The following is a 24,397-nucleotide window of genomic DNA, read 5'->3' as shown; positions in this document are numbered from 1 at the left end:
GACAAATTTTAGATTGTGGATGATACTTTTTGTAAAAAGAGCATAATGGAAATAATTCATCAAATACCATAGGCAATTTCTGAAGCAGAAAATACCACCACCACCCCTGGATTATTGTTTTTGTTAGTTTTTAATTTCTTCTTGTATGGTAGCTCTAAGCTAGAGCAAAAGCTTAGTATGAATTCTGCTGTTTCCAGATAAAAAAATCAGTAGGTACTTGTGCTGTGCTGTACACATGCTGAGTACAGCACTTTCCCACTCCTCTGTAATTTTTTTAGGTAGATGAACATCATTCAGACTCATAGTGACCTCCAACTTTCATAAATTCCCCTCAGATTTTTAGTTGATTACAGCCAGAATAGAGTTTCAGTGACAAGTGCTTAAGTCCGTAAGCCTGTAAGTTCAGAGGTGCCTAAATGTGAGACTTGCCATTGCCATAAGTGAGACTTGCGGCATTTCAAAATCCTACTCTTCAGTGTTAGATAACAACATTAGAAGAAACCTGGTTCTGAAAACTGTAAAACTACATCCATGCTCACGTATCTTAAGTGAGCTGGTTTTCAAAATTGTTAACTATACAGGAGGAGCACTCACTAACTCAAAATCAGCACTACTTATATTTAGATGCTGCGAACTGGACTCTAAGAATCTAATTTAGTGACCTTTTAAAAAAATAAAAACCAGGCTGTACATTTTTAAGGCTTCTTAAAAAAATCATGAATACTTGATGGTTTTGAATGTCTAATTTGTAATCAAGAGCCTTCTGAGCCAATGGTTGTCATAAGGGTTATGAAATGCTCCTCTTTTTATGTGCTAGACATACATTAAAAAGAAGATATGTTTCATTGTTCAAGGTAGGTTAATTTTTTTAGTCACTACTCAATAATAGGTAGGTTAGATTTTCAATTGAAAAAATCCATTGAAACTTTTGCTCTTGAGCATTAAAAGCTAGCAATCAACATTCATTCAATATTTGGGTTTTTCCCCCCTCCTTAATCTTGCAAATAAAAGCCTCACAACCTGACCATCTCAATGTGAGGTCCTAAATTGCCGTTTCAAGCCACAACAGTGGTATTTGCAAAAGTATCCATTTTTGGGGGGCTTGCACATATGTTTCCAGACTGGCTAGCTCCCCATGCAAACTGGTATTTAAAAGAAGTTATACAGCCTCCCAGTCCACATGGCTGTGTTGCTAGCAGTAGTGTGAATTCTTGCAAGATTTGCACTCATTTGTAGAACAGCTTTGTTTTAAAGTCTAAGCAAACCAGAAAGCTAATTGCTGTTACTTATTTTACATTTGCTTTTATGGTGTAAAACAGATTTATAGAAATGCCAGGCTAAAGCCAGTACTATGACCTTGGAGTAACACAGTGATGAATTATACACACACACATATATATAAATGACAAAATTTCTTTTACTCTCTGTCTCCCTTTAGACACATTTATTCCTCATGCTGCTTGCAGTACAGCCAATACAGCCCTCAACAAACCGGGAGGGGAGTGGTGTATAATTCTAATTTTATTCTGCTTTTAATGTTTGTGTTTCTGAAATCAAACAGTTTCCTAGACAGTCACTATAACAGCCCACTTTTCTTGTTGTGGCGACCCTTAAAGTGCTGTGTACGCTTCAGTTGCCAGTCCTGCTGGGACTCAAGTACCAGGTCCCTGATGAGCCCTCTGACCAGTGTCACGCCTCTCTCTCTTCACGTTGATCTTGAGGTATCCGGTGAAGAAACAGCTACACCGTGGGCTGCAGCTTTTAGAGACGATAAAGACACCCTTGCTTACCTGTCATGGCTAACTGGGCTACAAGCTCCATTTGCCGTGCATGCCCCGTGTTGGTGCCCCGGTGCTGGCAGCGGGGGGGCTGCGGGGCGGCCGCTGTGAGGAGAGGCGGCCGGGGGCTGCCCCGTGCTGGACCCAGCCGGTTCCAGCCGGTTCCTCAACGGCCCCACCACAGGGCACCGCCCAGCCCGACAGCCAAGATGGTGGCACCTCTGGGAAAACGTTCTCCAGAAAGGGCAAAATGCCACACAGGCAGCGAGGAGTGAGGGACAGAGTGTGAGGAACAGCCCTGCCGGCAGCCAGGCCGGGTGCGGGAAGAGGTGGAGGAGTCAGCAATGAAGGAGTGAAGCTGAGCCTGGGAAAATGGCAGGGATGGGGGATTTTAGTTTTCGTCTGTGTTTCTCCCCATCCGACTCTATTGTAATTGGCAATAAATTAAATGAAATTTCCCCAAGCCAAGTCTGGTTTGCCCATGATGGTAACTGGTAAGTGATCTCCCTGTCTTTATTCGACCCATGAGCTTTTCCATCTTATGTTGTGCCCCATCCTGTTGAGGAAGGGGGAGGCAGAGAGTGGCTAGCTGGGTGGCTGGCAGCCAGCCTGGGTCTACCCACCACACTATGCTGCTTACCACCATTGACTATTGACTTTTATCCTCTAAGAAAGACTGAATGTTGTAGAAAGAATAACTCAGAACCCACCTTTTTTGCCCTGATGGCTTACCTGAGAAGGGAGAAAGAAATTCTTTTGAACTTTAGTTGGTAAACCTGGATTTGTTTTTACATAGAATTCCTGTCCTGCTCTTGAAAAGTGCAATACACACTACTTTAAGTACTAAAGTTTTAGTTTACTTTTAGTAAAATCTAATTCATCTCCCCAGATAGTGGAATTAGATGTTAAATAGGTTCCTAATTTAAAAAAAAAGGAAAAGTATTTTAATAGACAAAGTACAGAACACTGAGAAAGCCATTATAATCTTTGGATTTTGTCTTTAAATTGTATTCAAGTTTATTGTATCGTCTCTGTCATGGTACAGTGCCTGATTATTTCTGAGCCGAAAACATGCAGGCTTTCAGAAGTTCGTGAAATGTGCTTCTTACTCTCATGTAAGCAGAGCATCCTATTAAGCAAGCATAGATTGACCTGAAGAATATGCTAAAAGGGATAAGATCCCAGTATTGGGATGGGGGAAAAAAAAAAATCCCACTTACTGTTATATACAGTACTTCATTTTCATTCTCCAGGACATCACCAAAAGCTGGCAATTTTTTCTATTTTCAATATTTCTAGTGCAGGAAAAAGTAGTACCTTAGCCAAAACATTTAAACACCATTGATTTCAAAATGTTAATCTGTGATCCTTTTGTAGCCTCTGTGTGGTATTGAAAAGGGGTGACAGGAAACAAACAAACAAACAAGAGTTTTCCTTTGTCATCCAGAGTTCTGACCCTGCCCTTCCTTCACGTGTTTGTCTAGCCACTGAGTCACTGAGCTTACAGTATTGTGTAACTTTCATTTCTGTGGAGGCTTGTTATATTAGAAAAATTGTTCCAAAGAAAGCAACAATTATGACATAAGCACATCTGGTTCTTGCAAATTATTCTTTATTAAGCTTTCATTTAATTACATGTGCTGAAAGGTCTGCTTTTGATTACTGTAATTTTTTTTATTTGTCCATCTGAATGATAGTAATGTTGGAAATTACATACAAACCACCTGGCTTTTTTCTCACTAATAAGGCAAAGTTTATATAGATTTATGTGTAGAAGAGGGATTAGGATCTTCCCTGTTTATGGTAGAAGAATTATTGCTGGTGCTAATTCAAGGTGAGGGTTTAAATTTGGTCACTAGAAGGAAATTAAGCCTATTTGGTTTTGTTCAGTAAACACTTTAGATTGGTAGGAATAGTTTATTTTAATATACAAGTCTTTTATTATGTTTCAGTTAAACTTTTTTAAAAGTTCCATGAGAGTGTTTTTGTATTTTCATCACTATTTACAGGAATTTTTGAGGCCTACATTCCTTATTAGCATTTATAGAAATTATAACTATCATTGTACACCGAGATGGAGAAGTACCCTATTGCAAATTTTAACTTCCATTGCTGTCTAGAGAAGATGCAGCATTGCCTTTTGGTAGCAAACAATTCCCATGTCAGCTCCCAGTAGAGGTTCTGGAGTTGGTGGGCAATATCTGGGTAAGAACAGAAAGGACCTGAAGCATTGTTGTTTCTGACAGGGGTTTACATCTCCTTTTCATAAACAGCATTGTAAGTTTGTTTCTAATATCCAAGGACAGTATAACCTTCTGCTCATTACCATGACTGTCATTAGCAAGAAGGAAAAAAAAAATATCAGCTAAAAGTCAAATTAAGAAAAAAATATTGGTGTGTGGGAGTTTTCCAGTCTTTATTTTTTTTCTCTTTTTGAAAATAACAAGACAGGAAAAGCCACAAACAAGAAAGTGCTGAAAAAAAATCTATATTTCCTTTAAGAGAAGAAAAAGCAGAGCAATAAAAACTATGTACATTTACAGCTTCTTTTTTTAGGAATTTTGCAGGAATATATTGTATATCTTCTTGTCTTCCAGCAACTGTATGCAGCTCAGCTGGCAAGCATGCAAGTTTCTCCTGGAGCCAAAATGCCATCTACTCCACAGCCACCAAATACGACAGGGGCACTCTCACCCACTGGAATGAAAAACGAGAAGAGAGGGACCAGCCCGGTAACTCAAGTTAAGGTATTTTTCAGAAAAGAAAAAAGTCGGTGTCTAAAAAGGGCAGTGAAATTAAATGGTCTATTTAATTGTTTTATGGTTGGAAGTTGAAACACATGAAATTTCTTCAATATTCAAATAAAATGTTCACGTTTAGTGCTGTATTATCAGTATAGAGAAGGGAAGAGAAAGCATTCACTTCTTGCTTCCAAAAATACCAGGTGTCCCTCTTCCTACCACATGCAGCACAACAGATTCATCAGTAAAATGTGATATTTTCAAGATTTCAGTTTGTAATCTAGTAATGTGCATAAATGGCATCCATTTCATGAATTGTTTCACATTGAACTTTTGAGTATCTTAAAATACAGTGCTAGCTTACATTGTTAGGGCAAGAGAGAGACAGTAGATCTTTTAATTATTTTACAAATCTCTAGCTGTACTTATTCTACAATTTTGGAAAAAGCCTCACATAAAAATAAGATGTAAGTCAGGACCTGGGGGAAAACATTGTGTCACTGCAGATTGATTTGACTTTTGCTGATTTCACACAGCTGCTGACAACCGGGCTGCTCCTTGTTGGTTTTTTGCCATTGCTGAATGCTTGTGCCTGCTTATTCTCACTTGCTTGGAACCAGGCAGCTACAACATGGCATTTGCCAGCAGCTTGAAATGAACATCATGCACCCCTTGAAATCTGTGGTGCAGCTAGTACCTTTGGGTGGAACTGGCTGGCTTTTATTACTGTGTTCTCCTGTGGTTGTTCTGAGTTTCATGAGACCAAATATGCTCAGAAACAATTTACTTCAAACTGTAAAAAAACACCAACATTCAGATGTTTTACTAATTTGAATGATAGCGCTATAAATGCAGAACTATTAAAATAGATCTAAAGAAGGCATATAGTGACTTTGGGGAGAGAGAGAGAGAGTATGTGTTTCTTTGCTAGCTGCTAACACCATACAGGCACACAGTCCTTAGCCTCAAATCAGCCTGGGAAGATTTTACTCACTTGAGGTGAGGGTTTCTTTTTTTTTTAATTTTTTGACATGAGAGTAAAATATCATTTGTTTTTTCATTATCATCAATCATCACGGTAAAGTGTGGGTGAGTAGATATTTCTGCCTGGGCTGATAAATTTCCATGACACTTTTTTGCTAGGCTGAGAGTACTAATAAATAAAAACTATTCCATTATGGCCAGATCTAACATTTATTTAGCAAAGCGTTCACTTTACTTAACTGTAGATGTGTATTAGTCTAATATTTTACCCCTTGTAATCCAATGCCAGGCTTGAGAGCAGTCAGTGAAATTTAGCACATATGCAGAGTTTGTTATGGTCAATACAGAAGCCACCAAAAGCAAAGCCCAACTGTTTCAGCAAAGTTACCATAGTATAGTGATACCTAACACCAGTGATTTATGGTATTGAGAATATACTACTGACTACTTTAATGTGAAAAAGTAATTTCATAAGTGAGTGAGCCAAATGGATCTACACCAAACCAAACCTTTACTATATGAGTAAAATTTTCCCTGGTTAAATTCAAGCACATATCTCCTTGAACCAAGGCCAATACCATTCCAGCTTTGTGGCCAGCTGAGTCCTATTACAGAATTGACCACATGCAAATTCTTGGGGGTTTCCCTACATAATTTAACATGAATGGACTGAAGTATATGTTAATAAAAAAGACCCCTTCTTCTTATTTTTATTAAGCCCACTACTGCATTGAAAATATTAAAGATAAACTACAAGTGCTTTGTGTGGACAAATTCTAACGGCTAATGAAGAAATTAATTATTACTATAAAAGCAGTACCTATATGCTGTCTGTGTGAATTGTTACCTGTATAAGACATGACAGTTTTGATGGCCATGCATTGCTTAGCAAATCCTCTATATTTTCTCTGTTTTTAAACAGTTGTTTGTATAAACTACATGCATTATTTATAGAACTAATGGAATTCTTTTCCAGGAATCAGATCTTACAAAACGTAATGATTTTTCTTTTAAGTCAGTGACCAGAATGTTTTCCAGCTTTTTGGTTGCCTCGCATAAATAAGAATGCTGTCTATGAAGTACAAACAAACGGGTTCTGGCAGTGTTTAGAGTTTTTTTCACATGATCATATCAGTACTAGGCAGAAAATTATTTAGAAATTGAACGTGGTAGCGTAGATTCGTATGTATACGTGCTCACAGTACCTAGTCTGGCAAACTTTATAGTCTGAAAGGGGCTCTGAACTCTCACAGAAATTTATTGAAGCCACTTTTTATCTGTGCAATGAAACATCTTGCATGTAAACATGGCCACAAAGCACAAGAATGGACTATGTCCCTTATACCTTTGTGTTTCTGCTTTCACCTGGACTCTGAAGAGGTGTGAACATTTGTGCACCCTGCAAGGTCAGGAAGAATAAAAATGTCATGCAGTTTTATGGAAACAGTTTAAAACTGGAGATACAATGGCATTATAAATACCTGTTTGTTATATTTTCCTGTTTAATGCATTGTGTATGATCAGATGTACTTTGCTAAATCACTGCTTGACAGTAAGGAGAATGGAAAAGATGAGATAATGTAGTGTTTTATTGTATTCTGGCATATATTTCTAAGCTTTGAAGTGATCAGTGCTGTGTTTTAAAATATGGACGATATTCTGTTATATCCAGCATAATTCTGCTTTGGGCATATTTTAAATGAGCGATCTGTCTTACTGGGCTCTTTAATTACAGAAGATCACTGTTTCACAATTTTCCAAATGCTCTGTCTTGCTTAACATGTTATGCAAAAGGAACAAGCTCAAAGAATGGGAAGAAGGTTACATTGTGAATATCTAACCTGATCAAAGAAATTAATTGCTTGAATGAGCCTTCTTCCAAAAGTTAAGATATTTCTTAGACAGACTTATTCTCCTATAGCACTGAAATAAGATATATGCCAGAGAGAATTTCTTCCATAATTGCATATGAAAAGTATCAAAAGATACAAAAGTGCTGCTACTAGATTTACATATCCTTAAAAAATATGCCTTGTCTTCATGCAAATAAACATGTGGATACACTAAAGGTTGAATGCAGCAAAAATAATTACAGAATACAGAAATAATTACAGAAGTATCAAACAAGAAGCAGAATAACATTTATGTGAAAAAAAATCTTGATTTTTACATAAATCTGTCAAAAATACATGGCATTTGAATAACAAAATATTGTAAAATACACAAAATTAAATAGTAGAAAATAAAATATATTTTGAAATGCATATAGTACACATTCATTACCATAGTAAGTCAAGGAATTTGAATTCAGTGAAATTCTTATCTTCTATTATGGGGGAACAGCATAGATTATTTTACTAAACAAAACATGAACTCAAAATAAGATGCATGGAATGGATAAGTTAGCAGCAGCATGAAATGTGGGCCAAAGAACTGTCAGGGTTTCCAAATGATTCTTTCATAGAAGTACTTCTGATTCCTTAGTTTCTAATACATTTAAAAATAAGCTACATAACTTATTTTTATAGTGCCAGGAACTTTTCAAATAGAACCGATGCAAAAGCATTACTGAGCTGCTGGAAATTTTAAATAATTCTTTGTAAATGCCCTAGGTTAATTTAGATCTCTGAAAACACATTAGGAAATTAAGCTGTAATGTGAGCTAATTCAAATTTTAATTTGGTAAAAAGAACGATCCAGCCACATCGTTAATGTAAATAGAAGCATAACACAGAGAAATTAATGAGGTTTCCTTTCATTGAATCTTAAAGGAGGCAGATAATTAGCTTCTTTTGTTATTATTGCTGGAGAATATGGTATTGTCTTCGAGGTGTAAAGTAACTGCTGCTTGCAAAATGATGTGCTCATTTGTCTTTTCCTAATAATTATTACATTAAACTCTTGTAGGATGAAGCAGCCCAGCCACTGAATCTTTCAGCACGACCCAAAACAGCTGAACCTGTCAAATCCCCAACATCTCCAACACAGAACCTCTTCCCAGCCAGTAAAAGCAGTCCCGTGACAGTGACGAACAAGAGTGGCATCCCCAGCCCGCTCGGTGGATCTCTGGGAAGAGGATCCTCTTTAGGTAATTAATCTGTCCTGGGGAAATGAGGAAACTGGCAAGTTTTCTACATGAAATCTCAGCTTGAACACGCTTACTTCTGAATTAAGTAGATATCTGGCCCTACATTTCTGTTTAAAATGGGGGGGGGGGGAATTGCAGGAAAGATTTTCAAAGAACTCTTGAATGCCAGGGTTTTGCAGCAGTGACCGAAATGATGCAGCAGTGATATGCATCTACAAGAAATACAGCAAATAAATATGTAACATAAGAAATATGCATACATACAAATATGTACACATAAGTGAATAGAGATGCATATAAAAAATGTATAAAAGAGGTTTGTATGAGTATCTTCCCCAAAGACATCAATTGGATGTATATATGGAAAGTTAACTTTTGAATTTTGATCTCTGGATTAAACAAACAAAAAAATATCTTTGCATGCATGTAGTGCCTGACTAGATACTAGGCATACAGATATAATGGCTTATGTGATTAGTGTACATGCAATGCAACAGTGTAACACACCTTAAAATAAAAAAGTTTTCAAGCACTTTGTTTAACCAGGGTCAGGGAACATTCAGTATCTCCATGGTTTACAGTAAGCCAGAAGCCAGGCAAGAAGGCAACTCCAAATGTGGTTTTCAGCTATTCAGTCCAAATATACCGTTCGTTAGTTTTACCCAGAACAGCATTCTAAAAGAAATCTAATCCTCTGCATTCTGGCTATTAAGTTCATCTTACAAATACCATATGCTGAATATATTCTTTTTTTTTTTTTTTTTTTTTAACAAAGACAGAAAGGCTTCGGTCCAGCCAGTTTGTTTTATTATTTGTTAATTTTATTATTCATTCATGTTTTTATTGTTTGTTCACCCACCTGTCAAGATTTTGTTAATTTCTATGGTTGCAAATAAGAAATTTTTGACCTGTGTTCAAGTTTCTTTAATTAAGAAGTAAAGCTTATTAAGTAATGAAACAAAATTGATCTGAAAACTATGTGTGAAGACTATCTTATCCAGTCAAGAAACAGAATCAAGAGCTGCAAAACGTAGGTGATCAGCCCTAAAGTTCAAATAGTAAATTTTAACAGTGACTAAATACTTACTACAGACCACTTATTCACAATCTGTAGCTCAAGTGTACTTGTAAAATATATAGAAACACTTGTGAATAATGAACAGATATGTTAAATACATACATTAAATATATAAAAAATATGATTTGTTCCATTCCCAAAACACTTGGGAACATCATGATCTCTCAAAGATCCTTTCTGCAGCTAGCTAGATACTCTACCTGTCCATTTATTTCCAGCTATCACTGCACTATCTAACATTAGAAAGTGGCATATCTGTTTGAAGTCATAGACCATTCCAGAGAAATGGCTAGAGAAGGTACACCTAAGGAGTGAGTATTTTTCATGTAAAGTCATAAAAACTTTTCCTCTTAATCCTTAAGTATAAAAGAAGCCAGGGAAACATTGTCAAAAATCAGCAAGCAAAATAAGAGCTTTTTTGCTCCATTTTAAATGATAAATTTAGGTGATTTGGAGTCCAAGTCTCATTAAAAGTAATGCAAATATGGTTCCCAACTTAGGCTCCAGAATGGAACTTAGTTGCTGAATCAGTTCAGAGCATTGGAAATTTTACCCAGCAAGAACAATGGTTGTTCTCTAACATGTTACTTTTATTTTGGAGAGAGGTGCTTCACTCAGACAGGAAACATCACCCTTCCATCTAAAACATCACAGTTTGCATCTCTTCTCATCTAGACCACAGTATTAAATCAACCGTTTGGTCCCCAGGATAAAGCATGAGAAACCCTTAATCTTAACCTTTTTTTATTTTAAAAGAATTCAGGGCCCTTCAAGGTTGAATTTGCTATATTTTACTCAGCTGAACTTCCATGAAGTCAAAAGAATATGAAAATTATCTTTGACGGAGAATTCCTAGTCTTAGCCTGTTTGGTTTTGTTTGGTTGGTTGTTTTTTGTTGTTGGTTTTGTTTTGTTTTATAGTGGACTGTTAGTAAGTACACAAATCTAACAAATTCAGAGCTTGTCAGGCAGATGCACAAATTTGATTGCTCAAAACTTACTAGCTAGAATATATATACACAAATCTATCCATGTGTAGAGGATACTCTCATGCAGGAACAGGAGGATCAAGTTAAAGCTTCATCACTGTCTTTTGGTCTCAAATCAGAAACTGTATCTGGGGTACTCATCTTTACCTCTAGCATGCATTTTAAAATGTGACAGGAATGTTTTGTGTGAGTCTGAATCATGTTTAAAAGTTTCTCTTTCTGTCCAGAGTGATAGAAAGAAAACCATTTTTTCTCTACCGATTTAGAGCTTTATACTCATGTTAAGGTAATAACAAGGCCTGTCCCCCAAAAGTAACTGTAGGTGCTCTTTCTGAAGTTGAAAGCTAAATGTCTGGAGTAATGGTTCTCTCAATAAAGAAATTCTAAAAATTGACATAGACTTTCATGGCCCAGTAAACAAGATTTCTTTCTCCTTCTTTGTTCATTTTACTAATACTTCAAAGGCTTCCCACTTAAGCTTCAGAATACTGTTGTCTGAAACACATATTTAACTTTGAGTCCATAAGTATGCTCAGATACCTCTATATCAGGCTATGCCAAGACTTCAGTGGTTGTATTTATAACAGCAAAAGAAGTGCACAGGCTTATCAATCAGTTCTATAGATTATTCAAGCCTTCAAACAGACAACAATTGCCTTGCCTCCACCTTTTGCAGTTGTTAATTGGGTGCCGTTCTAACAGTATGAGAGCTGAGTGCTTACCCCTGATTCTAATTTGAATAATTACCTAAATAAAGTGTGTTCTCTGTTTATAGATATCCTTTCCAGTCTTAATTCACCTGCCCTATTTGGGGACCAGGACACAGTAATGAAAGCCATTCAGGAGGCTCGAAAAATGAGAGAGCAGATCCAAAGGGAGCAGCAGCAGCAGCAACAGCAGCCGCATGGTGTTGACGGAAAATTGCCCTCCATGAATAACATGGGTCTAAACAACTGCAGGAATGAAAAGGTAATGTCTCCTATTGCCACAAAGTCTGTCATTCATTCTTCTTTTCCCTGCAAATAGCTTCTTATTTTTATACAAAATTTCTTTTTAGAGCTTTTAGCAGTCTCTGATTCCACATTAAATACACCTTGTCACTTCACAGTGCTGTGCTACGAACTTCTCTACATTTACATGACAGCATTCAAAAACGCAGTCCTGTGCACTCATGTGATTCAGCTGCAAGCATGCATGTAACAACGTGGAAAATGGATTGGTTGAAGCTACCACTGTTTGTGGCTACTAGATTTTGAATTGTGCTTTTGAGAATGATTGGATTGATAAATATGGCAAAAAGGCCAGTTATGTACTAGCATGGTTGAGTATTACGATGCTATTGAATGTGTCTGAGTGTGCTTGAATCTGTGACTCGGCTGCAACAAAGTATTGAGGCTCAAAACAGTGCTTTTGGCTCTTAGTTTTAATGAGATCAAAGTTCTTTGTTGAATCTTGGCCGTAGTTTCCAAACATTAAAATGAAATGGGGCACTACAATAAAATGGTAAATGAGAGAAAGTGGTGAGAGAGCATGACCAGCATTGGACTGAGCAGGACATCATTCAGTTTACAAAATAGCAAGCTGGGATCATATCTGAAAGGTGAGGAACAGTTTCTAGCACACACACTTTAAGGACCGCTCGGAGGACAAAAAAGCCTCTTAGAAAGTTCTTCATATCTGTTGTTGTCCTGCACTGTGGCCTTTCCAAGATCTACAAGATCTGCTCCAGGGGAAGGTCTGTGTGTATGTAACAGAGCCAGTGAACACTGAATCAGGTAATTGGCTGAGCTGTACGGCAGGCCTTTTGATGAAGAATCCTTCTCTGTTAGCTTCCCTAGAGGTGGCTTATGCTGCAAAAAATACAGCACACAAGTTATTTTTCACCACTGACACAAAATCAGTTATATACCACAATACTTATTCCAGTTAACTAAGAAGGGGAAAATATTATCCCAGTAATCACTATGGCATTGGCAAATAGGAACAGTTATGATGCAATTTAGTAATGAATGAAAACTGACGCGTTCATTAGCCTATAAAGCAACTAGTGTTTCAGACTATTTGATGCGCCAAAAAAAAAAAAAAAAAAAAAAAAATTTAAAACCCAGGTGGCTTTCAATGCCTATAATTCATTAATGAAAATTCTGTGATATATCTGTATATTAGAAGGTAGGTTCTTTGTATCTTGGGGGAGGGAGGCAAGGTTGTATTATACTCCAAAGACTAACAGGAATTTTTAGTCCAGGCTGAGTATAAGACTCAGCAGAATATTAACTATATCTTAAACTGTGAATTTGATGATAGTATGATCTTTTCTGTACCCACAAGGGAATACTCAGTGAGTAAGTGGATTGTAGCAAGGCATGGAAAGGCAAAGAAATGTTGTAAACAGACCCATCAAAGACTGATACCTACCTTTTAATCTACATTTTACATTTTTGCTTGATATGTTCTTTACGGTACTCAAAACAAGAGAAAGGCTCAGAGTCTATTAAAAAGATTTGTTAAATTGTTGCCATGCAGGATTAACAATACTTTTACAATTCACATTCAGAGGCTAATAAATATTTATTTCTGCTAGTGTTAGTTTAAATGTCAGCATTGAAAAACTCATTTAATACAGATTGCTACTGTGAAAAAATATAGAAATTAATAACTGATCAAGCAGGCCATATTCAGACAACACTTTAATTGGAAAGTCAGTGTTTGTCTTAACTAAGAGGTAGGGTACTAAAGCCCAAGTTATAAAAATAAAATAAATGTCACACCTATGATCAGTATCGAGAGTTTATAAAATTATGCTTATTTTAAAATATATTTTATGAGTTTCAGTGGCTTGACATTTAAAAATATCTAATACACTATAAGGGCTATTAAAAGAATTCTTAACATTTGATCTGACTTTGAAAAGTAAGTATAAAAATGGCATCCACTTACTTATCAGGTCTGCTCCCTGAGTATTTTCAGTACCATGTTTACATCTTGTATTTGATGTAACAAGTTTCTATTTCGTCTTTCACCCTTTAAAGCAGAGTCAGTAAATATTTCAGTGAATAATCTGAAATTTCTTTTTTGTGCCAGTTACTAGCAATACACAGATTGATGTACAGCTTCCAGATTGAGGTCATACATCAGGCAGTCAGAGGAAAGAAATTTTTTTTACTTGCAAATGTAGCAGAGTCAATTGGAACTCTTTAACAAATATAAACAACATCATTCTCAAATGCCATCTTTTATGGGGAGACTTTTCATGGTAGCACTTGCAACTTCTAAAGCCTAAGAATAAAACAGCAGTAAGGAAATCTGTTGTTAAATCTCTCGGTGCCCTTATATAATCCTGCTGGGTTTATTTATTGTAGCATGTGCTATAGAGTGAACTATTAAGGCAGGAAAAAGTTGTAATATGTACTCTGGTTTTACCTTTGGTATGCTAGTCTGTTATCCTTGCTCTGTAGATGCAAGAAAAGGCAGGGTTTACAAAAGAATGGGATATAAATCAGTCATTTTAAATGATGATATATCCCTACTCTCTATCCTAAAGAAAATAAAAGAATTGTCAGTCATGAATACTAAGGGAATGTATTTATATTTTATAGCAAGTATAAAATACATTAAAACCAGAAGCATCCTTTGCACAAACAGAATTCTAGAATACTCTTCTTTTCCCCTTTACCCTCTGCCTTTCAATTTTTACATTATGATAGATTTCTTTTACTCTAAAAATGATGAGCAGGATGATCAAAATGGAGGGGGAAAGAAATGATAGATCACTTCAATTAGAAAAACATGATTTTGAAGTAATTGTATGCCAAGAAGATTGTGTATAGTTTCTGTCATAATCCCAGCGAAGCTTTGATAACATAGTTCCAATTTTGGATTGGTTCCTTTTGAAGAATCAGGACCCTATGTTTTCAGGACCAAATTTTCAGAAATTGGCTTCAGGTAATTAGACTTGTATAAATGAGTAGCTAGAAGCTGGCACCAGAAAAAAAGATGACAAATTAATTGCCTGCAGCTGGTTTAAAAGAAGCTATTGAGTTCTGGTCAGTTACTGGTCTTCAAGTTCAGATAGCTGGTAATAGTTTGTTGTGCAAATGATTGCGCTTACAAAATTATGTACATAGCTTCAAAGCCTGGGCTCAGGCCTTTTTGAAAATGTGTCATTTAAATCTCAGAAAGCTTTGTATTTGGTTAGAGACACAGAATTGAAAATTGCCTCTGTTCATATTCTGCTGTTCAAAAAAATCTCCTACAAAGCTTTAAAAGTGCTCACAGAGATTCACTCATCAGAAAAACCGAAACAAAAACATGCAGCAGCACTCTGGCACAGTCCAACTTTGTCATTTGCTAAAGCATTAAGGTTAGGCTGTACTTTTGAGATAATACCATTCTATGGATGTCTACAATTATGGACTTATTTCAGTTTGTGTACAGTTGTGGGTTAGGGTATGCAGGTAAGCATCATGCAGCTGCTCACTCACTCCCCTCCAGTGGGATGGGGAAGACAATCAGAAGGGTAAAAGTGAGAAAACTTGTGGGTTGAGACAGTTTAGTAAGTAAAGCAAAAGCTGTGTGCGCAAGCAAAGCAAAATAAGGAATTAATTCACTACTTCGGCAGGCAGATGTTTAGCCGTTTCCAGCAAAGCAGGGCTTCAGCACGTGTAACAGTTATTTGGGAAGACAAATGCCCAAATTCCAAACACTTCCCCTTTCTCCTTCTTCCCCCAGCTTTTATTGCTGAGCATGACATTGTACGGTGTGGAATATCCCTTTGGTCAGTTTGCATCAGCTGGCCTGGCTGTGTCCCCTTCCAGCATCTTGTGCACCCCCAGTCTCCTCACTGGCAGGCTAGCATAAGAAACAGAAAAGGCCTTGATGCGGTAGAAGCACTGTTCAGCAATAGCTAAAGCATCCCTCTGTTATCAGCACTGTTTTGGTCACAAATCCAAAACTCAGTACCATGGGAGCTAAAATTAACTCTATTCGAGCCAAAACCAGTACAGTGCACACAAGGCAAAAAGTCATTATAGCAGAGTTGACTTTTTCTACTTCACCTGGTGCTGATCAGGGGTAGTCTGACTGAGGAAAGGGAAGACGTAACTGTGTCAGTGGTTTCATAGGGTAAACAGAAACACTGGGAAAGGGGAGACAATTAGGAAAATCCAGAAAATAGGCTACACAGATCTTTCCATGTGGTACAAGCAAAAGTAAAATCATACAAAAATTGGCTTTGTTTAGAAGATATGACTTTTTTCCAGTCAAGCCATGTTTACCTTCAACAGAGTACTTAAACAAAATTTGCATTGCTAGAGGTACTTGTATTTATTTTAGTATTTTGAAGTAGCATGATTGCCTTGAAGATTTTCCCTGATTTAAGGCTTTAAATGAACCTGAAAATGCTATATAATTTGTAAGATAACTGACATTATTTTTAAAAGGACCAGATCCTATCTTTTTTGTGCATAAAGCATGAAAACAGTGACAAAAACACTTCAGAAAATCTTTGTAGAAAAAATATAGGCAGAAATGTGTTCATTTCATTGGAGAAAAATATATGAACTCAGGATAAACATATACACAATTAATAATCACAACATATCTGCTGGACCCAAGGATATACCCCCACCTCCCCATTTACTTACCCATGAAGCATATTCATTGAGATGTGAGAGGAAGCAGAATTTAATATAACATTTTTATGTTTGTATTCCATTCCCACTCTTTTGTAGATTTTCAGGCAACTGTGTATTTGCAGTAGGAAACCAGAATTAGACCCCAAAATAAATGACATGAGTCATCGCCTACTTCCTGGGAATTATGGTACTTTAGCACCTCTTATAATGAGCCTTTTATTCCTTTCTTATTTCTAAATCAAAGTTTTACAAGTTGAATCCACATCATTTATCCTAATATAGACCACAGTTTGTATGCAAAATGTGTACATTCTTAAAAATATATATTATTTACCCTTGGAGATGTTACAGTCTATTGATCAAATCCATATTTAGACACTTGGATTTGACTTGATAAGCCATAACGACCCCTTTGGAGGTGTTATGATCTGCTGTATTTAGGGACTATTAAATATTTGGATTATTGACACAATAGAGTGTAACAGCTCCTCTGGAGCTGTTACGCTTCATCATTTATATGAAGCTACTGCACATGCGTACAAACTTTGCCTGATAAAAAACACTTCAGGAAGCCTTTGTAGGAAAAGTTACCAGTCATGCATAGTCTCCTTTTGACTGCCTACAGCCCCGTAATGACTCCATCATTGCATTGCTTTTTTCTAAATGCAAGCAGTACTGGATTATGTTGCCACCAGTTTTTTACTAGCTTTTTTCTCCCCATACTTTCAGTATTATAGACAGAACAACTGCAGAGGCAGGAGTCACACTGTCTTTTCTGCAAGTGCAGGGTATTTCTCAGACAATCTCCAAAAGAAACACCTTGTTATTAACATCCTTGTTATTAGTCATTTTTCAAATCCGTTAAAAAAAAAGCACATAAGAAAATAATTTTCCAATGCAGCCTGCATTCAATTACCTTTTCTCCTTTTACTGAAAGTAGTCATGACCACCCTTAAACTTTGAACATGAATAAATTGGTCATAAGGGCCTTGTGGATTTATAAAAATCTTTATGAATAAGTGGTTTAGATTTGCGGGAACTGATCTATTGTCATTTGCTTTTATCTTTTAAGAAAAACTTCTTGCATTTTCTTTTTTTCTTTATTTTCTTATAGAAAAATATTTGTAACTATTAAATAAGATGTCAATGCTTCTATTTCAGTCTGCTGGGAGACATAACAGAAACTGCAAGCATTTTCAATTGGATCCTTATTTCTGTTGGTTAAATCTTAGTTCTACTTGTAATTAAAGGGCAAATACCTCATAATTAGGCCAAAAAATGAATAGCAATATCAACAGCAAATAACTAGTTTTGCAAAGTTATTACTTTTATTACAGTATCTTCTAGGTAGCCATTGTACCAAGTTCTATTCTCACTGCAACTTAAGGAAGGTCCTGCCCCATGTAGCTTACACTTAGGTATAATTTAATTTAAGTTTAAATATATATATTCAGATTCTATAATAGAAAATCTGGAGCTGTATAGAGAGAAAAAAGACAGACACTGATTTACTTAAGGAACTGTTAGTGTGGTCTCACTTTCTTGCAAGATTATAGGCAATTTATTCAACTCAGTGGGAGTGTATTCCATCTGTCTAATGAAGAATCTGATTTCTACAAAGAGACACGGCAACTGGGAAGCTGTTTTTCCTGAATACGTCATTCTGCTCAGTCGACAAACCTTTCCCTGGGGAGTTTCTGAGACGTAGAAGAACGTGTTGCATAGAGACAACCTCTTTACAGTTCCATCATTTTATAACAGATAAATCACTTATCCAAGTTAAATGCCCCAGAATATGGAAAAGTTTCAAATACAAATCCCAGCAGTCCTCATAATTCTCACAAAACAAATGTCCTTTATACTTTACTGTGAATTTGGCCGATTTAGTAATCTGCTTGTGGCTGTACATAATATATGTAAGCGATGATTTTTTTTTATTTTTTTTTTTATATTGGGTATTCAAAGTTAAATTCCTAAAGCTGTATTTGGGCACTAGTATTTTATTCTAGAAAAACTTTATTAAAAAAAAAAAAATCTTGTTCCAAATTTTTTGAACTGCAATAATTTTGCAATTTCCTTTTTAGGCTTAGGGCTTATCCTAGCTACATGAAAAATGTGCCTTCATTTTATATCAACTGTAATATTTCCTTAATAATTTTGAAAGAAAAATAGTGACTCAAGTAAAAATTTTCTAAAGTAGCTGCAATGCAGGAGCCTAAGTCCCACTGAACTAGCTCTGAATATTTTACCCCAATGCAGACAAGGAGATTTGTGTCTGCGTATTCAGTAAGAGTCTATTTTCAGTGAAATTCAGCAGTTTTGTATCCTTCTTTAATACTTTTTATGATAATTTGGACAATTCAGAATTTCAGCTGATGTAATACTGCCCCCTTTTATTAGAACTGGAAAACATGCTGGACTTCAAATATTAGTTTTGTAGCTGGAGAAATTCTGTTTATTTCTGCTGTTGCTTCCAATATTTGAAATTGCATGACAGGATAAAATAAAGCATGAATTCAATTTAAGTTTATAACAATGAATGGTGGGGAAGAAAAGTAATGATTTCAAGCAATATTTTGCAGGGTGTATTTTGTGTGTTATGACTTGACTTCCTAGGCAGCATATCACTCCAGGGAATTCCCTGCTATTTTTTCAAAAAGTTCAAGGTGTTGAAGATTTTTGCTTTTGTATGAATTTCATTGTCACATGTGCTTGCATTTGTCTTCTAAATCAGTGTATTTATAGGGTAACAGTGGGGCACAGCGAGCATTGTCTTTTTGTGGTTTTCTTTTATTTCTATTTTGAGGTCTGATCAGGAATTAGATGCAACTTTGAATAGCTGAATGATTTTAATATCTCTCAGACACAAAGAAGTGTTGCAGTGAATTTATCTTTACAATTAGAACTTTAAAATGTAATTTGAAATTAAATTCAAAGCAGAGCATCTTGGAAAAAAGAAATTAATCCTGCATCTCCAACTATATCTTTTAAAGAGAAATGTTTCCATTATAAACAAACAAGGGAAAAAAAAAATAAAATCTGACTTTCAATATAACCCTGAAGCCTGTACTATATCACTAGCATTTGTAGATATCACAGGAAATAAAATCAGGCTTAGAAATTGTACCCATACTTAAAGAAATGTTTTATCTGATCTCTGTGTATTTAGTGAGGAAGGTGATGGAAGTTGTAACTGCACATGTACAGAGGGGTCAAATACAGCCATAACACTGGTACTCAGGTTATAAGAGTTATGGGAAGAAAATACCATTGCTAATATTAGCCTCTGTAGAAGAATATAGCTCCATTATCAAGGCCAGGTTTATAATGGGAACCAGGTGCAGAAGACTGTGGGTATGAAATCTTGTCAAGTCTGTTCCTCAAACTCAAGAGATAGAAATATTAAAGCTGCTCACGAAACATTAACTTTCTGTCTGTACGTAACATATGATTCAGCCTTTAATTGATCACGTGCTATTGCTCAAATACTACTATTTACACCTAAATATTCATACTCATGCCTACCAATATACCTACTAATTTTTTTTTCAGATTTACTTTGTATGCTATATGTAGACAGACATACAAATAATGTATTTGAAATTTTCACATTAAAAATACATGTTCACTGAAACTGTGGAACTGACAGTGAAAAGACAAAAAGAAACAGTGCAAAATCTCTGGCATATGTAGGTCATCTAAATTTACAGATAAGTTAGCTTTGGTGCCTGCTTATGCAGGATCTAGTTTTGCACCTATGGAAGAACTTGCTGTGCAGACCTTTGTTTTTAAGCATTTTGCTCGACTGCCTTACTTTCCAAAATTGTCTCAATAAAGTTGGTAGTTTGTGCATTTCTGTTCCAATATACTAGATGTGCAGTTAAACGCTTAGTCCCTCAAATTATGCAGAGGCTGATTAAAATAAAATCTAAATTATTTGTCTATTGATTAAATTATCAAAATCAATTAATTAAGTGAAAAATATGGAATCTTTGCAAAGCATAAATCATGGAAAAACTATAGGACTATAAATTTTTTAAAAGTTTGACCAGTCCAATAATGATGTACATACTTAAGAAACTAAAAGAAAATGCAGCTAAACATAAAGAACCTATATGAAAAGTCATCATTTGAGTAACTATATACACATATATATACAGGTGTGTATGTGTACATATATACACACACCATACAGTGAAGAAACTTCCAATATTAGGTGAAGTTTTAAAGTTTTTCATGCTTCCAATTCAATCACAAGAGCACTTGGCAATAAAATATTATTTTCAGGAAAGAAACCAGCACACTGTATTAATAGCTATTTTTGCATTTGAATATTGGCTAATAGAGTTTTTGCCACTGCCTATTCTTAATAGTATGCTTGTATGGTCGCTGAACACATATATGCTTTTTTTATTTCTGTTGTCAGGGCTACTTGAAGGGGTTGCCTAGCTGCAGGTTTTAGACCTCATTAACAATGATGATGATGATGATAATAATAATAATAACAATAGTGGATTTGGCCCCTTTCTTCTATTGCCTTTCCAGGTCAAGAAAAAATGCCAAATACACTGCTTTTTCACTTGCATGGGGTATTTCCTGTGAAAAGGATAAAAGCTCTGCCCTGTTTTGGTCTTCTCCCTTAAATGTTGGAGCAAGAGAAAATCCCAAAGGAACAGAATTAGATTAAAATGGGTCCCGAGGGTGAATGTTGAAAAATTTACACAAACCAACAAGGATAATTTTTCCCAAAGGATGATGTTCTGCCATAAAGGATAGTGTCTTTGTGATGACTGTAACAGCATAATGATTGTATCTTCTTATGTACAATACATTTCCCAAGCTACTCAGGAGACTTTGCAGAAATATCCTGAAATGTATTCCATGTTTTTATTATTCTTCTCCACAAAACAATAAAGATAGGTTGAAAATTATTGTTCAAACATAAATTTGCTAGGGCAGGAATATATTCATTGATTTAATTTGTGGGTCAGAATGGCAGCTGCACAATCCTATCATATCACTTCTTCAATTGTCCTGAAAACTATAGAATACATTTGCATATTATTTCACACTTAGATACAAGCAGAGACATCCACAAAAGTTACTGCCATTTATTTCCAAGCTCTGTGTATTCCTCTAAGCAAATTCACAACACCAAATGCATTGCCAGTATAACTCTCTGAGCTGCAGTAGATTAAGTACAGCAAGGATAAATTTGGATTACTTTCTCTGATACTTCATTACGTTCTAAAATTAAAAATGTCTCCTGTTTCTCAAATATCCCCAGGCTGCATCAATAGGTATGATAAATTGAAATACATTCCCTGTTGTTGAAGGATACTTACTTAGCTGCCCGTTTGTGGGATTATATGCTACTTTGTGCTGGCTTAACTGTTTTGCTTCAAACAAAAGAATAAGCATGCTAGCAGGTAAAATTGTCATCTTTTATCTCATGCAAAGACTTGAGCAAATAGTGCAAAATGGTATTTGCAAATGTTTGTTTGAAATCTGATTAATGGAGTTTGACCATGCTTATTCCTTTCTTTGTTTTCTTTTCACAAATATTCATGCAAACGGATTTTTATTTCTATGGGTTTATTTGCATATGAACATGGACATTTGTGCACAATTAAGCATTTGCTGTTTATGCCCAAATTGCTCATCCCCTGTTCATAAAAAAACAGAGGCTTTGATGCAGCACCCACTTCAAACTCCATGTTGACCAAATGAGGAACACAGTATCAGGGAGCTCTCCCAGACCCTGATACAGTGTCAATGCTAATTATAGATCTTTACAGCAACTCTGTGAACTCTGCAGCAATTTAATCTAGGAGTCTTGCAGGTCCTGCTACGCTACGCATTACCACTGCCATCTTTTTTCTACCAATGGTATGACAGAGGCAGGTTCATCAGTTTTTCTGTGGTGTTGAAGCTAGTGGATGCAGGAGCTGATAGATAGAAGTAAAGGCTTTCCACAACCTGGGGGGTCTTTTGGCTGAGAGAATTCCCAGTTGCTTTTTTCAGGTAATTTAAGGCAATGTTGCAATACTTAGGAGTCAGGCATTGGAAACAATATAATTTCTCTTAAGTGACCAACTACAGCATAAATCACAAGCAGCAAAATACTGAGCATTTAAGTGCATAGTTCATGCATAACTCAAAAGTTAGATTGTTGGAACACTGACACGTTACTCATACATGTATAGAAATTGCTGATCCTCCAGGGGTAGTTTGAAAAGATAAGAAAGACTATATTTACTGGATAAATTGTTCACTGCACATAGCTTGTCCATCTGTAGTCACATAATACTAACTCCATAAACAGGTCTATCTCAATTGGAAATGTGTAACAGGGTAATAAATGATATTCAACATCAGATTACTTGTACTAAAATCATGTTCAAGTCATAGTAAGCCGTTATAACACTACTTGAAACCTAAACTATGCCTAACCCACAAGCTGAAATTGCCCAGCTTACATCCTGAAAATCTACAGACAACATTAATTTCCCAGTATTTCACTTTTATGCCTGTGGCCTCCAACATGTTGCAAATGCTTCTATAAGAAAGGCTGGAAAAACATATCAAATTTCTGTTCTCTTCCACTTGCTGACATTCATTAACTGAGGCAGAACTTTGAGACAAGGTTTTGGAAAGATCTCCTCTTCACCTCCACCCATTCCAAAGCAATTTGTTAAACAGCCAGTAAGAGAAGTGGACACTTGTGGTTTAATGTCAGATCTGCGTTGATCAGTAGCTGGGTGCATGCTTTCACTGTTATCTTGCCAAAGGCTTCTTGAGATAGCAGGCAATGGATGCATCCTTATCACTCTGCCATTTTCTTTGCATCCTTGAGTTCAATTCCTAAGTGACAATTTCATTACATGGCTCCTAGTCAGATGAACTATCTTTTTATATACATACGGGTTCTTGGTTAGTGCATCCTACTTTTATGTGCTTATTCCCTTCCATTTCTAAAGCACAGGAACATTTTTGCTATATTTCGGATGCCAGTATGAATAGAAACCATCACCGGGAGGATGTGCATTAGAACTGTACACAAAGTGAGTCACTGACACATCATGTACTGTAAAACTTCTTGGTCTGTCAAGGGTTCAGCAGGTTGCCAAAACATATTCAGTTGCCAGCTCCTTGCCAGAATTCTGTTCCTTGCCTGATGCCGCTCAAGCTCTTTGAACACTCGTGAATAATATTAGGTTGTATGGCTGTGTTCTTCCTCCCAAGGGATTCCCTTTTATCAAGGGATTGCCTGCATGACCTTTGCGTAACTCCTGTGTTTTATTCGTTAATATCATGACAAGTGTCTCATTGATGAAGTGTACACCAACTCTTTGTTTCCTTTCAGAAATAACCTAAAACTTTTAAATACAAAAAATATATTTTCCTGCAAATTTTGCTCCCACTCTCTTTCACCCAAGGTTTATTTTTCTCTTTCTTTGCAAGGAATTGGCTGAGTTAATATTCACAGTTATAAACTGACCTTATATAGACCGGGATACCTTTCAGTCCTCTGCACTAGATAGCATGGTCTGCTATGTAGGATTTCTATTCCATTCAGTGCAAAAGACATCTGTAGTTTATCAGTATATACTCGGTACCATGCACAGGCAAAAGTAGTGAACTGCAGTATGGGAAATTTTTAGTGGATGTGTGAGTTATCTTATAAGGGAAGGAGATGAAGTGTATTACTTGCTTGGTTTATCAAGTGATTTCCCTTTATCTCCATCCATGCCATGTTACTGTTGCTACCTGGGAATATGTGTTATGAGGACATAAAGAATCCAGTTATAATGGGGAAAAAAAGCACCCAATTTCCTGTTTGTGACCCCATTTAAGTTCTCCTAGTGTAAAGCATTTGCTATGTTGAGGATGGATTTCAGCACATATGCCTCTCTGAATCAGGATCCACATTACTTATTCATCCTTCAACTGTTCTGCAATTCCACTCCTGTGGTACTAGGAATGCTCCTAATGTGGTATAGACTGTGGTTTAGGTTGTGGAAGTCTCTATCGTTCCCTTATCATGAGGGAAAGGGGAACTTTCTTGCAGTGTTCACAATGATCTGCTAGCTCGGGTCTCCTTTGC

At 36.2% G+C, this 24,397-nt stretch overlaps 1 protein-coding gene across 2 annotated transcripts in view; it reads left to right on the top strand.

The window, feature by feature from the left end:
* The window catches only part of SOX6 (SRY (sex determining region Y)-box 6), a 270,394-nt gene that overhangs the window by 197,150 nt on the left and 48,847 nt on the right, over positions 1 to 24,397 (top strand). For both annotated transcript variants that reach the window (XM_010563828.1, XM_010563827.1), the window contains exons 10-12: positions 4,376 to 4,525; positions 8,411 to 8,591; positions 11,433 to 11,626. In XM_010563828.1, coding sequence (XP_010562130.1) covers positions 4,376 to 4,525; positions 8,411 to 8,591; positions 11,433 to 11,626 — 525 coding nt within the window. The remainder of the gene's footprint in view (positions 1 to 4,375; positions 4,526 to 8,410; positions 8,592 to 11,432; positions 11,627 to 24,397) is intronic.

Source organism: Haliaeetus leucocephalus, unplaced genomic scaffold (assembly GCF_000737465.1).
Source record: "Haliaeetus leucocephalus isolate CR32 unplaced genomic scaffold, Haliaeetus_leucocephalus-4.0 Scaffold173, whole genome shotgun sequence".
Taxonomy (NCBI): domain Eukaryota; kingdom Metazoa; phylum Chordata; class Aves; order Accipitriformes; family Accipitridae; genus Haliaeetus; species Haliaeetus leucocephalus.
This window is presented reverse-complemented; position numbering and strand designations above follow the sequence as displayed.